The 18553-nt window shown below is 29.5% G+C and overlaps 2 protein-coding genes across 2 annotated transcripts in view; both read left to right on the forward strand.

Annotated features, from left to right (window-relative positions):
* The first annotated feature begins 12036 nt into the window (after window positions 1–12036).
* Window positions 12037–12408, forward strand: LOC142322619 (zinc finger BED domain-containing protein 5-like). The gene has a single exon (XM_075361695.1). The coding sequence runs from the start codon at window positions 12037–12039 to the stop codon at window positions 12406–12408; it is 372 nt and encodes a 123-aa protein (XP_075217810.1).
* A 1964-nt stretch (window positions 12409–14372) lies between these two features.
* The window catches only part of LOC142322855 (uncharacterized), a 76790-nt gene continuing 72609 nt past the window's right edge, over window positions 14373–18553 (forward strand). Inside the window, exon 1 of the mRNA XM_075361939.1 lies at window positions 14373–14468. The gene's annotated coding sequence lies outside the window, so the exon portion shown is untranslated. The remainder of the gene's footprint in view (window positions 14469–18553) is intronic.

Below are 18553 nucleotides of genomic sequence, written 5' to 3' on the forward strand. Positions count from 1 at the left end.
TCATCCATTGCAACTCAAGTATACATAATATATAATTATAACCCTTGATTCTGTTTCATAATTCTACAAAGTTTTTATAAGCGGTTTTTTAAAATACTTTTTTAACATCCCAATTTCATACATTTTCTGGTTTATTCGTTTAGATGTCTTTTAAAATTCTTTCAATATAAATTTTAATTCTGTCGAAAAATGGTAAAGAGATTTTCTTTTTATTTTACCGTTTTTTTATTTTAAATTCTTTATATCGTACCGTTCCTCTTTTTAACATCTGTTTTCTGTTCGTATTATATTTACGAGTATTGGCATTCTTCACTGAACTGTCATCTGAACCGTTATCGAGTCGCATAATAAGCCTTCTCAAATTGTCGCAAAACAGATCCTTAGCAATGGCGGCTCGTAGCTAAAATTAGTGGGGGTGCTGCTCCAGAAAATTTTTTTCTGGGCCTTTTCAAGGCCATGGTTAAAGATTTCTGTAAAATAAAAAAAACGTAAAAAATGAATCAATAGAATAGCTGGAAGCAGGATAATAATCTAATTCTACACTTTATCACAATCAAGAATATGGTACACGGAATTTGGTTTAACCAAATAAATAACAAAATGTCAATACAGATAATATTTTTTAGCATCATTAGATAATAACTTAATAAAATCTCCGCTTGAAAAAACTATAGTCCAGTGGTGTTTAATTTAAATTTCTATATACACAGAAACAAATATACAATTAGTTCGCCCTTCCAGCGTGTTTTTGGACATATTTCGGAACAAAGAGCCCTTGCTTTCCGCTATCTTCTGATCACTACTAAAAAAACAACTAAATCGTTTTCATATTCCTTCCATTGACTAAAGTAGAAAAGAGAATTAACAAGGAACGTTCCATCACACGCGGAGTAAAAAAAAACTACCTTCCACCAGCAAACCAAGGTCGGTACTGCGGGAGCGACAGTGCTTTCTCCCTCGCAGCCTAGCGTGCAGCTTACTATGTGCGATGCACACAACAGCCAAACACTACTCCGCTGGAACTGTTAAACGCACGGTTCCATATAAAGATTTTTGTATATTTTTCAGACTGCGGGATGGCTATTGACATTAAGCTTAAGGATTATATACATTGTACAAGTATAAAGAATGAATTAAAGAAAAGAGGACTCGTTATATTAAATTTTATCGATAATATAAAGTGGAAATAGGGGGTGCTGCAGTTCCACAGTGCCTATACGCGAGCCGCCACTGTTCTTTGGTCTACCACACTACTGTGTACACACACCCTCCAGTTTTCTATCATTCGCTCATCATTAGATGATTTCTGTAGTGTTGCAACCATTCCGGCAGCTTATGTATCGAGAAGGTCTAGTATTATTCTATTGTATATTATATATACAATAACGAAATTGAGCATATTTCTCAATGTTTGCTTCATCAAATGGAATGAACCGGACGGCTGAATTTAATTATTCATCTACTGAGATTATAGTTTCTGATTATTAATTTAAAATTTAAAAATTGTAAGAAAATCAAATTTCCATTATGATGATAATTTTTAGCTCAGATTATCGTGTATAATTTTTTTTTACATTAACGTTCATATAGAGCGCTTCATTAATTTCATTTTTGAAAAAAATTGTCAGTTCTAAAGTAACTTCTGTTTGTATCGCACACTGAAATTTTTAAGAATTCTCTCTATCCTTGTTAGATAGTCAGAATACAGATAAACTGTAAATATAATGTATACACATGGTACTGTACCTTCTGAATTTATTGGAAACTATGTGCGCTGTTGAAGTATTATGAAATGCTGAGTTTCTCCGCATTCATAACGATAACCACTTTGTCCTCGAAGCTCATTTGTAAATAATTTTCGTAAGACAGAGGTGTTTTCATAGATTATATAATCCTCCATAACGAAAACAAAATTGAATATGTTCATTGTACCATACATAATGAAAATTGCATTATTGTTATTACAGAATACAGATATTTTATAGATAACCAGCATTTTTTTTCAGTTGTGATCAAAGGTTCTTTATCAACTTATTTATTACATCGACGCCATTTATTCACATATTTTCATCAATTTCTGCGAAAACATCGTCATCGTTTCTTCAACTTATTAAGGTGTGTGCGAGGTGCATTCTACGATTAGTTTTATATGCATCGTTTACCCGGATTACTCCTTGTAAGATCATCCAACGCTCTAGTTAAATGGAAGAAGTGTGCAGAACAATCATTTGTGATTGTGTTATAAGGTGTGCGCAGCAAATGCAGATCTGTTTTTATCAGACTACACAGATCTGCTTGCTGCGTGTACGTTGTAGCACGACTATTTACATTTAAATAGGAATTTTGTTTCGTAAGCTACAAGTAGAGTTCTACTCGTTCGAGTAACAGTTAATTGTTAAGCGATAAATAGGTAATGTTTAACTTTAATTATCTTAGCAAGTAATATTTTAGATGTATGTTTATATCAATAAATGTATACCGTAGTTTGATGATATCATTTTCATTTATTAAGCGCACAGTTATAAACACGATTTAATCTACGGTATTTATAAAAATGTAAATTATATACTGCTTGCCGTTATACGCTTGTAATACAACATGATGATGATGTACTGCACTATGAGATAAGTAAAGAGATTAACCTATAATTAACGTCTGGTTACGATGATGTACGTGTACTAATGTTAAATATAAATGAATATATAAATTTTAGAATACCGAACGTTGAATTCTGAGTATTTTTGTTTGCTAGTCTTTAAGTATGTTCTTAACTTTCAATTTTAATATAAATGTATTTGTATCAGGCTCCAGTGATGTTAATTCTAAAGACCTTTTGAATCCTATTTTATAGCGATACATTGTATTTTGTGGACGATTCTAATTTTGATTAAACTAACTGTCCCTAATATGTTACCTTAATTTACCAATTTTTAATAAGTGGGTACATTTTGTGAAACAAAATATTTTTGATTTGTAAGTATAAGTGTTTTCTCGCAGCGATTCGTGTGCCTAGCTAGCACGTCCTAGCTCACGTATTACTCGGGTAATATTTTCGTACAACCTGTTAAAGACCTAATCGAATTCTTCTGGATTCAATGGTACTTATTACGGTCCTAAGCTGTAATGTTTCTTTCTTCTTTTTAATCTAACATTTATTAAATATTAATGTAAAAAACTACACCGTATATAATAACTACTCAGTAAATTAATTTTCCTCACATCGCCTCAAACAGAAGATCAATAAATATATTTCAAAAAATTTACATTTATTAGTATATTTTTGTAAAAATATCATTTTTTAATCTATGAATCTATTCTTGTTTGCTAAATTATTAGCTCGATAAAAATATGTACTTAAATACGTTGTATTATTTGGCAATCGATAAACTTTTGACGGACAAATTTTAAGATGTGTAAGCATGATAACTGAACGGGACAGTGAAAATGGAAAAGGGGATAGTTATAATCATTTATGGAAAAGCGGATGTGTTATATTGTATCTTATACGTTGTTATATCTTGTTTGTTACATACTGTATTAAAAAGAATACACCACACTTTGTAAAATTTTGTTTTTCAAATGTGAAAACTAAACCTATTTTTTCTATGGTTTTTGTATTCGTAAAAAAGATAGAATTATTAAAATGATGGAAGTATAAAATTGCCTCAACGGTGTATTTACCACCGTTCAAGTTTTTTGAATTTAAAAACCTGGAACATTTTTATCTACTAACTAGATAATTTTGGCTGCATAGGTATTAAGAGGATCTATTATCCGGATTATAAGAATTTATAAATTGGTAATGTAAAACATAATTTAAAAAAAAAATTAATTGCATAATGTACGAATTTTATTTTTAACAATAATGGGCAACTGCTTGTTTGATAACCTGCTATTTTTTTGGAAGAAAATATTTATTATAAAAAATGAATTTTTGAATATTCAATTTTCTTGTATTTTTCATTTTAAATGAAATATGTATTTTTAATCACTAGTACCATTTAATCGGTACCATTTAATTAATCGGAACTAGTACCATTAATCGGTAATAGGTCATATCTCTAGTAGAAAAAAATAAAACTAATATTAATATACTATTCCCAATAATCCACATAAAAACTCTAAACATAATCGACCGCAAATTACATTGCCATCCGCTTGATATCTAGTAATATCGTATGTTACATTAGATTCTCTGAAATAATTCATCAATTCTGTAATGGGTTGTACACCGCCGATCATATCAAAATACTCTACATTTTTATCGATTTTTTTTTCAAAACAAACCCAATGTGTACAGAGTCGGTTTGAAGAATCTAAACTGACTATAGCACGTTCATTTTTTCTAATCTTTTTCGATAAAGCATCTCGCATTAAAACACCACTAAAATGTGGAATTTTCAACTGTTTTGCATATTTAACCAATTCGTAATCATATAAAGTACCTTTCGGTATTAATCTATTTTTTTTTTTACTTTCACTATTAACTTTTTGCTTAATAGTACCGCCGCCTTTCTTTAGTTTCAATCTACCACCAAATTTAGATTTAAGTTTCATCGCGTTAGGAAAAATAGTCACAAAATAAAAAAATTGTTATAGGAAGTGTAATTCAAATCAAGAAAGCTTGGAAAATTGAAGCGATGAAGTAAGTAAATACACGTGAAAAATTTTAAACTATATTACAGCCATTCTATAATTGTATTTGTGAATTGAATGCTTATGTGAAAAGTATTCTAGCAGCCACCAAAGTAACAATAGTCTGCGAATTAAAACTAAAAAAAATCATTGAAATCAGTCCATATAATGAGAAGAAATGCTTTGACTATACATTAAAAAATTAGAAACATAAAATTATTTAGAGGTTTTGTCTTGCAAAGTGCTTTCAATTGTAATTAGATTTATCAATTTTTTTAATTTGTGGATGTAGATTGTAGGTATAATTTAATTTTTCTACTCCTTAATACAACTTAATTACATTTATTTAAATGTGGCCATTTATGCATTATTGTGCAAATTTTTTTTGTAAACATGTTCAAAAAACTATTTTAAGTTATTAGAAAATAAGTAATAATTTTCAATATTAGAATATAGACAATCTATTACAAAACTATCACTGGATACAAGCAGATGTCGTATATTAAAAAAAACGTTCAATGAAATTTACTTTATAACTATCTACAAATTTATATATATATATATATAGTTTGTTATCATACATCAATGAGCTTATTCTAGGTTACAGGCAAACTACGTAAAAAATTCCAGAAAACTGTAATGCTACCAATGATGTAGTTCATTTAGTTATGAATAAATACTGGAGTAGGAATAAATGATACTAGTAGTGGATACTTGATACTTAAGGCTGAATTTTTCAGAGCTTTGAAAGATTTAAGGATTAACAATTAATGAAATACCATATGAATTACTACACCATTTGGACCAGGTCTGAATAGAATGTGCACATTAGTATGAACAATCTATAAAACTGGAGAAGTATCCTCAGATTAAATAATCAAAGAAAGCAAGGGTGTGGAATTACTGTACTATACAATTAAGATTTTGTATCTCCAAACTAGTAATCGGTACAACTTACAGAAGAATAATGCATGAGATAAAAAAGCTACTAGAAGAAAACCAATTTAAGTTTAGGAAATTAAGAGAACATTAGAACCAATTTTATCACTTAATAATAATTCTAGAAGGCAGATGTAAGCAAACTACTTATGAAATATTTATAAATCTAAAAAAAAGATTTGATTATATAGACTGGAATGTTTACAATTTTAAGACAGCTGGATTGAAATAGAAGAAAATAGGAAAATAGAAGAATGTAAAAAAGCAAAGCTTAGGTAGGAAAAATATTTTTCATTGTTAGCTTTACTCGTAGAAATATTATAAATAAGTAAGATAAGTGGAAGAAGAAGTTTGCATGTTGTAATTTTAATATTACTACAAAATGGTATAGGAAAAGTATTTCTGAGAACGTGAATGCTTTGATTTCATTAACTATAACATTTGTTGATTATGAATTATATTGTAGAACATGAATTCCTGCTAAAAGAAACAGTGTGATATCTTCATTACCTTCTGTAATAATTACTTTAGGTTGCTATCCCTCTGTTCAATCATTAATTAATCAGCCTCTCTCCACTTAACGTTTTGCTATTTTAATTACTATAGTTCAGGTACCACAGACTCAAAACACTTGAAAGTTTTCTCACTAACAAGGTCACACGATTTCTAGGACAAATACATTTTATTTATGTCATTGGTTGAATCCTACAAAGATGTAATCAAATAAATGTTATTAAATCCACTTCTGTAATGCAATCTGCAGTGATTATGTTTGCAGGACTTTATACTGTTGTAAAACACTATTTTTTTGTGTAAGGAGGAACTATGATGAACTGTATTTGTATTGTTATGCGTTTTTAAAATATTTTTTGATTTTATCAGGAATGGTCCTAGGAAAGATGTTTAACCAATCCAGGCACCCTTAATCAGAGAAAAGCTCACTGTGGGTTAGTTATTTCCTTTTCTTTCCTCCCTTTTCAGTATCCTTATTTCTTCTTCCTAAGGCACGTACCCTTGGGGTTAGGTGAACTGTCCTGGTCCCACCAATGACACCATGCTACCATCTTCTGGTAATAATCAGGGCAGTTACTTTTTATTGGAGCTTAGCGGGATGGCAGTCTTGTTGCCTGAGCAATTGTCCAAGCCAGCGTTTCCAATCTGAGGCTTGATCAAGAAGCCAGTATCCTTAATTGATTAATACTTGTTAATTAACATACACTGAGTCAATTAATTATTATCAACAGACTCGCTCATTTTTAACTGAATGTTGTAAATTGAGCTCTATAATCAAATTAAATTACTGAAGTAAAAATTGTAATTGTTGATCATTATTGATTTAGAATGTTTAGCCAATGCCAAAAATATTTTTACTGTGTTAGTAGCAATGAAATGAAAGCACTCTTTCCAGAGATACTAGAAATCACTTACCAATAATTATCAAGGCGTTATCCCTATATTTTTTTATTTTATTTTAATAACTAGTCTATACAATAAATATAGAACATAGTTGTTACTTACAAATTCATAATGAACAAAGAGCACTGTTTTGAAACTCAAAATTTTATGAAAAATTGTTATAATTTTTCTTAACAGCATGGAATCCTTCTGCAGAGTTTCTTAATCAAAAGATATATTTGGCTGTAACTTCATCTCTAGCATACAAAAAAGTGAAATGCGAAAAGGTTAAAAAAAGCAGAAATTCACTTTGCTGGGTCAGCTGCTAGTAATGTTGCACATTGCATGATAAGCCCCCCATAATCTAGTTAGTATTTAGCTCTACAAGTGATAACTTTTTTTTGTTCACCAGGGACTGACTGTATAGAGATCATCATACTCCAAGAGAAAATAATTCATGACTGGTGCAAGTTGTACCTCAGATGCTTTACATGCTTCATAGTCCTAAGTAAGGCTGGAAATAGTGTAAAGCAACTAATTATTTAACGCCCTCTGTTTGGTGAAAGGTTTTTTGTATACACTGCCTCAGCAGAGATGGAAAGTTTGTAATGAATAACATGTTTGATTTGTGTTGTGTTCATTTAATTTATATGTTTCTTTTGGCACATTAAACATGTTTTTAAATTTCATTTTGTTCAAGCAGATCTTGGTTTTATGTCCTATGTAAAATTTACAACCAAGATATTAACATGCCTGAACGATATGTAATTTATAAACGCACCAAACTCTGTAAAAACAAAATGTTAAATGTACAAACATTATCCAGGTGAAATGTTATGTTACTCTGCTACATAAAAAGAGGTTTTATGACTGCATTAAGATGTGTGCCATTAACGAGAATCTATTGTAACTCCACATACAATTAACTCCAGTCTACAATTTTTGATGTCTTATTTATATGCATTATCTCTTTTGTGACATCAAAAATGTTATGTAATTATTTTTATGTCCATTTTTAAGTTAAACCAATGGATCGTCATTTTTTTATGCATTGTTAACAGAACTCTTTGTTTATAATCTACTTAAACTACAATCATAGCCCTAACCTTTTTAATCTACAGGTACATTTTATAAAGAATTGGAGCAACCTTTAAAATGCTTTGTGGTATATATTTCTTGGCAATCTAAGGTACAATTTGGGAATATTTGTTTTGTTTAATCCCATGCTAATAAAATCTTCAGACAGTTCCATTAATTGAACCAAAATATTCCATTTATACTCACATCCAGTTAAAAATAAATAATTATACTTTTAACTGATTTGAACTCCAAGATTTTGGTGTTTGTTAATTATTTTCATGTGAGCTTCTTAGTTACAGTTCATTTGTCTGATAAGATTCAAATCTTTTGCTTTTTCATTTTATTGAAACATTTTTGTAATTTTCCGGATATAAGTATTTGTGTTGAATTCATTATGATTTAAGTCTTATAAAATAACAATATTTTTGTCTTTCTTTTCCGGTAACAATGGATATCTAATATAAATGAAACTAACAATAAATTCTTGAACATTGCTCAAAGTTAATTGTTTTGTTTAGAAGCTAATCAAATGTGTAGCTCAGTAAATAGTAAATGAATCGCCAACAAATTTATTGTAAAATATTTTATGTCTATCAAATACTATGTATTATATACATAAAAAACTGTAAGCTGTTCAGACCAAGGTTTTACCACAGTTAACTTTGGTTCAATAGAGCAAATCTAAAACAATCAATTTTGCTATCTGTGAAATTTTGTTTCCCTGATTTGTATTTGAACAAATCAAAACAGATGTGTTTTACATTATAATGTGTTACAATTCATTTGATTTCCTTCTTGTGTCTGGAATATGCAGGGCGTAAAATATGATATATCTCTGAGATAAATGGGATGTCCCACTATCTCACAATCTTTCAAAATTAGTGGGGACGTGGGCAAATTCTAGGAAAAAGACAGGAAGTCTCCATGAATTTTTCCTATTCTTTTATGTAAAATAACAAGAATAAGATGAATGCTAAATAATATAACACAGTGTCAGAAATTTATAGATCTGTTCCTGATCCTTTAAATTGCAATTTAAAGGTTCATATTTTTTTCTAAAATGAAGGTTTTCTTATTGGTTAAATGGATGTCCATTATGATTTTAACAAGGTTGTAAAAACTAATTTTTCCTTTTTTGGTTTGCCTGCCTTGTCAGTATTATTGTTCAGGAAGCTATTGTCAGCATTCCTGTCATTCCCAGCTAACAGCAATTGTCATAATTGTATTAGGTTGAATCTTTCTCACTGTTTTTGTGTGATGTTACATTCAGAGCAATTATTTTCCTCATTTTCTATTTACTGTTCATCTGAATGTGCTTGTATTATTAGTAGTTAAGAAATGTGATGTAAAAATTATTGAAATATATAAGTACATCGATAAATAATTTTATTTTAATAAGTTTTTCTTCCCCACTTTGTACTGTAATTTACAAAGCAGTGCCAATTTATACATTAATACATGTTCAGGCATGAACCACAGCATACCAAAACTTTTATTGCACTAAATGATGAAAAAAAGTTTTTTATATCAACTTTATAAAACAGCACATGTACAGCCCTAGTATATGTTTTACTGTACTGCAGATTCTATTTACACTGATTACTCAAGCACTATAAAAGCAGCAAATGATTATTTTACCAGTAGATGAGCTGATAGGTAGTTTTCATCAGAATAAATTGTTGAAATAAATATTGGTCGGGGCCAGTAAAAGACTTTTCTATCACAATTTTATTATGTAATAAAATGTGCTTTGTAAAAGGAAGCAACATGGAAAGATTTTTTGAAAATCTGACAGGCTTTGGGATTGCTAAATAATTTAAAAAATTTCTTTGTCTAGAATTGTTTTTGCTTGATCATTAATAACAACATATTTGAGTATTAAAATCACTAAACTTTATTTATTTTTAATACAACATAGATACTATGAATGACCATTTGTATTGTGATATTACATAAATTTATAAAAGAAGACATATTTAAATGTTTACAACAAAAAAATTGAGCATTAATTGATGTTCCATCTCCATGTATGGACATTACAGGTTAAAATTTTCAAATGTATAATTTCCCAGTAATGAAAGAAATAAGTTCCTTCATGTTGTTTTGAAACTGCGTACACTACTCCTGATTTACTTTAGTTTCAGAACTAAATTTCTACTGAAACCATTGATTTCACATTCTATAATACTTCAGGATGGTACTTTTCTGAGATGTACATACTGTGCAACCATTAGATATTAAGACATGTTTTAACGTCTTATCTAGGACGATAGCTCTCATGAGATGTCCTCTTTCACTTCCATGATGAACAAAAAAGGAAATCAACTTTATTAGATATTCAACTAATATTATCCATCAGTAATTATATTTGTTTATTACCATAAATTTATATTAAACAATATTGTCCTTCAGTTTGAAAGCAGGTAGTGACCCACGAAGTAACAAACTAGCCACTCTTATTTTACATCAAACTTGCGTTCCTTTTAACAAAGGACAAATAGTTCCTGTTTGTGAAAAGTTTTTTTTTCATTTAATCTGGATGAAGTTATCTCAACTGAATAAGATCTGTGAATTATTTAAATCTGGAAAAATAGTAAATTAAAGAAGAAGTGGGATTTGTATTAGCAAAAATAAGATAAGATATTTCGGCAAAATAAGATATGAAGGAAGGTTCATTGATGAACTTGGAGTAATGAGTCTTACCACAATAAAAGAAAATCATCATGTACATCAGTGGTAGTCAACCTGGTCCCTACCGCCCACTAGTGGGCATTCCAGCTTTCATGGTGGGCATCAGGGGTTTTGTTTGTTACTATACCACTTTCCTTTTCTTTAACTTAATTGAATTTTTTTAAATTTTCATAGCATTATTTAAAAACATTTTCATTAGGTTTTCATAAAATTCCCCATGACAATTAAAATTTCAGAAAATATACTATTTGTATCGCCCACGCATAAGTTTAATTCACATTATGTAAGTGAAACTAAATGGCGCTATAGTACAGCCACAAACAAAAGAGCTTCATCACAGAATAGATTGTTCATCTGGTCAGTACGCAGTTAGGTATGTGAGAGTGACCACGTGAATACAGCTTCAAACAAAATATTGTGAGCCCATGTCTCAAATAATAAATACATTCATGGCTGTTTGCCAGAGTATCTGAAGATGGGTTTCATAGAATCTGTTAAATAAACAACATCCAGTGTGTTTATTGTGTCATAAAACATTATCCAATGAGGCAATGAAGCAAAGTCGATTGTGAGAACATCTTTCTACAAATGATAAGGACAAGCCCATTGAATATTTTCTGAAATAAACACAAAATTTCAAAATCGTTAAATCATTTAAGAAACATCATGCAGCGAACAAAGATGTATTAATTACTGCTTATTACATTTCACAATTAACTGCAAAAAGTGGTAAAAGCTATAATGTTGGAGAAACTGTCATCATAATACCCTCTATAAAAGAATTTATCTCAACAGTAATACATCACGATGTAACTGAAATTTCAAAAACATTGTCCCTAAGCGATAGCACAGTAAAGTGACAAGTTAAAGAAATGGCAGTTAAAAACTTATAAGTATTCTCCAAAACTCTTCATTTTTCATGCAATTGGACAAGTTTACCATTGCAGATAATGATGCTTTATTGATTGCATATGTACGTTATTTTGATAAAGTCAATACATTACCAGAAGAAATGCTATTCGCAATAAATCTCATTACAGATACAAGATGATTATCTATATTTAATGCTGTGAAATCATACTTTACAAAAAATAATATTCCTCTGAATAATATTTTTGTATGTGCTGCTGATGGAGCACTATCAATGGTAGGTTGCTTATGTGAAGGAAGAAGTACCAAATGTTTCATGTATTCATTGTGTGGTGCACAGACAACATGTTGTAGGAAAACATCTAAGTGCAAGTCTCCATTCATCATTAATTATAAAAATTCAAGCTGTAAACAAGATCAAATCCAATGCAAAAAACGATAGAATGTTTCTGGCATCTTTGCCAGAACAATAATGAAGATTTTATTAGGTTACTTTTGCACACAGAAGTCCAGTGGCTGTCAAAGAGTACATCTTTGGCTCGTTTTGTAGCATTATATAATAGTGTCATACAATTTTTTGAAAGTAATAATGAGACCAGTCTGTGCCAACAGTTAAAAACAGTAAAGAATGATTCCTTTTATTTGGCAGATATTTTCAAGATATTTAATGATGTCAATTTGCAGCTTCAAGGAGCTAATAAAACTCTTATAGGTTACCAAAGTATTGTGTCATTATTTGCTGACAAACTTGAATTACTAAGTCGTAATCTATTGAAGAGAGAATTTCTTCAGTTATAAAAGATGATGTAACTCCAGAGGATATTGACAGATTCAGTAGCCACGTCAACAAACTTAAATTGAACATGGAAAAACGATTGGAAGATATTTTGAAATTGAAGTTGTATGAATGGATGAAAAATTCTTTTACCGCAAATATTGAAGAGGCCGATACAACTTGTCAAGAAGAATTGTTAGAAATTAGATATGATGAAGAAAATAAACATAAATTCGATAGTGGTGGATATGAAAACCTATGGCAAAATAAAAGAAATGCCTGTCATATCCAAATATGTGGAAAATGATATTCAATTTATCGATATCTTTCCCTACCTCATATCTTGTGGAATCAGGCTTTAGTGCTGTTAATCTATTATGACCAAAGAAAGAAACCGCCTGAAAATTTCCGAAAGAGCAGATCTTTGTTTGTTCCTTACAAAAATTGAGCCAGATATCCAGTATTTAGTTTCACAGCATTAGCCTCCAGGATATCATTAATAATTTAATTAATAAAATGTAATTTCATCAGACTTCATGCTTCTATGTATGCAAAGTAATAATAAGATAGATTTAACTACAGTAAATAATAATTAATATTATATACTTTAACTTGCTGTAACTCAGCTTTATAAATTTTATAAAGTTACTTCCCTACTTTATAAATCACAGTTACTATGGAACCGGTGGGCGGTTAGGAAATTTTACTATTAACAGAGACACAAAAGTGGATGGTAGATATAAAAACATTGACTACCACTGATTTACATTATTATACAATAAACTTCTAATTATCAAGCTTTACAGAATATATAGTCTCAGTAGAACAGGAATTTAAAATTTTAAACTCCATGTAGCAGGATGTTTTCTTTTCAAAATTGGATTCATGACATGCACTCTGGTTATGTAATTTGTAATTATTTCTATAAAATTACCTGAAAAATAAAAGTGAATGGTGAAAGAAATAAAGTAGAAGTAATCATAGAGAAAAAAAACAATGCACTTATGAATTACTCTATGAAAATGTTTCTTATTTCAGCTTGTAAAAAGGTTCAGCCCCATTGGAAAATACCAATGCAGCAGGCCTGCATTGTGCATATTAGGTTGGATTTTATGTATTTTTTTTTTAAGCAGATTAAGAAGAAAAAACCCATTTTTATACTAATAGATAAAGGAATGTGTTTTCCTCTGCCGTTCTTAATCGTTTAGAAAACAATATAACTCCAGAAGGGAAGGCTGACTTAACTGCATCTCTTCTGTGACTGGTGTGGTGAGGAAAACAAAAACATCCTCCTGTAAGTATAAATAAAACTGTGGTACACTTCTTTGTCTTCTGATTTTTACCTCTGAAAAAGTCTTCTGTGTTCAAAAAAAACCAGATGTTTCCAGTATTATAAAGAGTGTCCCAGGAGGATTCTACTAAACTTCATAGGCATATTTCTCTTATTAAAATAATGAAAAAAGTTATTATAAACATGGATCTGCAAATAATTCATTAGCAAGTTACAGCTAATGAAATATTTTAACTACTAATAATAATTAGAATTTTTAATCTTCTACTATATTTGTAGGATTAGAAAAATTAAAGTTAAAAATAAATCGAAATAGTTCTGCAGAATCAACATAATTTGCTTTACAATTAAAATGGAATTAATTTTTTATTCCATTTTTTCATGGAATGAAATTTTTGGATTGTAAATTCTGAACTTCGGTACTACAAGGTTTTCCACCGAAAATTTGTGAATCATAAATACAACTGCTGCAGAAAAAAAAAGTTAAACGTTTTTGATTATTCTTTTTTTGCTCGTGCATGAACACAAAAAGCTACTTGACCCACTTTTGCTTCTGGAGCTAACCGCTTTGGTGATATCGATTGCTTTCACTATCGATTCGTATCTGTTCCGTTCGATGTTTTAGATGTCGATAGTTATTGTTGCTAACCTGGTAAACAGTGATAGACCAGTGTCGTCTGAGCCGCATTCGGTGCTGGATGCTGCAGTGTGAGCGACCTGTAAACGAATAATAAGTCGCAAGTCGGCGCGAAAGAAAACAGACTGCACTACGATAACGGGACTCAACACGAGGTAAAATCACCTTTCATTACTGCCCTACTTATTATTTAGTAATATAATAACTAACTAAAGAATCGATTTGTTTATTAATTGTTTAATAATTTTTTTATCTGTTTTATTATTACAAATAATAAGTGAAATTAATTGGAAATAATTCCAAAACTAAATATCTTGTTTTTGAACTATATAATCTTTTTAACGATTTTCATTAACTGCATAGACTTTTATTATTATTCTGTATGGACATAACGCACCTAATGTATTTAATATTTGTAAAAAAATTTAAGATAAAAAATTTCTTTGTATTAATATTTTATTAAATTTTAATATAGTTTTAACTAAAATCAACTTTTGTGAAACTACTCGGGCGTAAATATTTCTGAGTACGTCTGAGTTTATTACAAGCAGCAATTAACAAATTCTATTTTAAGTTAATTTTTTCTAATTCTGTCACTGCTGCGATTTCGGTTAGGAATATGATTTAAAGGTTGTTTGTACTTTTATTTCTTTTCAAAAGAAAAATTGTTGCATATAAGTTTTAATGCTGTAACAAAAATTTATTTATTCGAATTAATTCGTCCGAAACTTTGAAGAGTGTATCAATAAAATTTTATTTTTTGATGGTTTTAAATTTTGTAAAACTACAAGAAAATGGACTTAGAGCGATTTTTACTAAGGATGAAACGTTGAATTGATGTGTATAATTAAACGCTGAATATGTAAAGAATTTTTGTACTTTATTTCATTATCGCATTGCTAATTGCATTAAGGACATTTTTATAGTCGCTACAGAAACGAGTAAAATCGATTATATGGTCAAAGCATAGATTTGTTTGTTATTTTAAGCCTTTTTCTTGTTGATGTCAAACGGTTCGTAGATACGATTAGTTAGGAAGAGTATTGATGCATAGATGTTCCTTTGGCGGCGTTGATCTGATTGCGCGCTAAAACGTGCGTAACGTTGATTGATTTCTCTTTGCTTAGTCTTTCCTTTCATAAAAAGATTAAGATTAGCATTTTTAACTTCTTCTTGCGCATTTTGAGTTAACGTAAAGTGTTTTATGAGCAGTACTAGTTAAATTATATATTAAATCTCAATGTACTTAATAGTTCGACTACTAATATAGAGTGACCGTCACGTTTGCTGTCATTGAAAATGAAACTTTTGTGGCCGGTACGGACTTACTACATAGTTCATTTTCATGTTTTTTAGAGTACTTGGCAATGTTAAGATTTTATCTTATAGTTAAAGTAATATTAATAAACAAATAAATTTCAGTTGGTTTAATTCTGTATTAAGATTATATTACTTTCCTATTTCGAACAATTTACCGTAGAATAAAACTGTGATGTAGATTATAAAAATGTTTTATTTTATCTTTTTGAAATAATTTTTTGCCTCGAAGTCAAAAGAACAAAAATTAATCATAATAAAACCTTTTACTTTTTTCTCAACTTTCTTTAATTCTGATTGCATTTATGTACTAGAAGTGACATTTTTTTTATTAAAAAGATTTACTAGCTTTTTAATTTCTTATACCCAAAAAAATCTCTTCCTTGAAGACTGAATGATATTTTATTCTATCAAATTAAGGTAGTACTGTATTTTTTAATAGTTTGAAAAATTGGATTGGTTCTATTCGAATAATACAACACGCCTTTGCCGACTCAAAATTTTCGTATTCATTTATTTTCACAGTATGATGTAAAAACCTGAATTACAAGTAGCCTTGATCGAATAACGTCCTCATTTGTAAATATAAACCTTTTTTTAATCTTGATAATTTAAAAATGTTTTTAAGTCTTTTATATAGAAAAATATGTTTTGTTTCTCTTACTGTCCAATGAACAGTACGGATAATTTCACTTTTTTCATTAGTTTTGAATATATCTAATTTAACGAAGGTTTTTATTAGTCTTAACCAAAAAACTTCTCCGTCGGATATTAAAAAAAAAAAAATTACTTCAATATTTGAACGCTTTTTATTGAAATACTGGATACTTGCTACTGCCTTACGAAGTTCAGTTAGTGAAATGTTTGGAAAAATGACTTACAACTGTGACTTCTACTACCTTAGAATTATTTACTGTTTATGAAACGTAGTTTGCGTGAAAAAAATTAATTAAAAACATGAATTTAAGATCGTCAAACGTTCGTAATCGTAATTTAGGATTTTGTGTGGGTGGGGGAAATTTAAAGTTATTTATTTATTTATAAAATTTATTTTTGCATTTACACCTTTTATATTTTCTTTCACGTTTAGTATTTTATTAACAAAGACATCTGATTCATCAGAACAAATTTTCTATAAATTTTAATTAAAAACACAACTTAACAAATTTAGAGGTATGTTTACCATCTCAGTTAATGACAATTAACCGACCCGGGGAGCTCCTGGATCGGCTCTGGGCTTCGTCTACGTCTAGAGAGTGGAGCCCTGACTGGTTGAAATATATATATATACGCGCGCGCGCGCGTACATTTTTGCTTCTTTTTATTTCTGAATCGTTTAAAACATGGATTATAAAGTTATTAAAATATAGATTGCCGATTTAATGCGTTCTCCCAGTAAACTTTCAAATTAACTGTAATTACATCTACACATGTCTTTTCTGCAGTTAAATTTTTCTTATCCACATAGTTTAGTCTTTTCTAATTAATTTTGTTGCTTAACATGTTTATTATTTTGATATATAAGATATATTTACGTGTTGGAATTATACGTACAGGAATGGTATTTTTTTTAACTCGGGAGGCGCGTCGTTCGGGAACTACTCAGCAGCCAGGCCATATTTAATTGTAAAACTGTCCGTGTGATAGTTTTAAATATAAGTCCCAACAGTGTAAAAATGTTGTTTTAAAACGAAGAAATAGAATAATTTCGAGTAATAGTAATATAATTTCGTAAACCGGGACCGTCATATCGATGCGGTTTTGATTTCTCTACTTGTTTTAGATAAAACTTTTGTAATCACTGACTTCACGAGTTTCTTAATTTAATTATCTGTTTAATATTTAAAATAATCTTCACGAAATATTAATTATTTATTTATATAAAATGAAATTATTATGTAATTATTAATAGACGGATTTTTTTTTAGTATATTCTCGTGACAAAACCAGTCTTTCTATTTAGTGCCATCGATTACAATGATCGTTAACCGTTTTTTTATTTTAAAAATAATTATTTACAATCGAAAATATTTTAATGATTCTACTCTTGCTTAAATTCGCTTAAGTTTTTCAATTTTATTATGCCACAATAATTATAACCACAAAAATTATCCAACAGATCTAAAGTTTTGAAATAAATGGAGCTTTGGTCGTTTTATCTAACAAAAAAATATTAACTCATTAAAAATGCATAGTTTTTATAAACAATTACATATGAACAAAATAAAAAAAAGAGCTATATTTATTTTTACTTATTAGTGCATTTATTTTTATCACTACATTTCTGTTACTTTATTACTACATTTATTTATATTGATTTATTTATTATGTTATTTAATTTCCTAGTAAATTTTGATTTAAAATAAAATAAAATAAATCTTTATATATCGTGGATAGATTGACAGATAGAACCGTGGGAGCCGCTGGTCGCAAGAGAGAGAGAGAGAGAGAGTGTCTTTGTTTCGAACCGTGTGTGCGTTACGTGCTTCGATTTAAGAGTTTCACCATGGATAATTGATAATTTGGGGATTAAAAAAAATGTATACTATTCTTTGAAACAATGCACCGTTACATCTTTTTATATATTAAGATTCCAATTTTTCTCTACCGGACGCAAATCTTAACCGATTTTGACGTAACTTGGTGGAGTCATGTAAATCTAGTGGGAGTAGACCATTATTGATTTTTAAGCGAATCGGTTCATAGGAACTGGAATTACAGCCAAAATACGGGTTTTTGGGTTCATTCTCAGATTTTTTTTTTGTTGTACTCGGCGCAATTTTTAACCAATTTTGATGAAACTAGGTAGGATGATGTAAACCTAATAGAAATAGAACCCTATTGACTTTCAAGGGAAGCGGTATATAGGAACCATTGTTGAAAGTAAAAAACTGGGGTTTTGGGATGTTTTCATGTGGTAAAG

This window comes from Lycorma delicatula, chromosome 4 (assembly GCF_047948215.1).
Source record: "Lycorma delicatula isolate Av1 chromosome 4, ASM4794821v1, whole genome shotgun sequence".
NCBI classification, from domain to species: domain Eukaryota; kingdom Metazoa; phylum Arthropoda; class Insecta; order Hemiptera; family Fulgoridae; genus Lycorma; species Lycorma delicatula.

Coding starts and splice junctions, on each gene's coding strand:
- LOC142322619 (XM_075361695.1), top strand. CDS start 12,037: ATGCAAAAAACGATAGAATGTTTCTGGCATCTTTGCCAGAACAATAAT.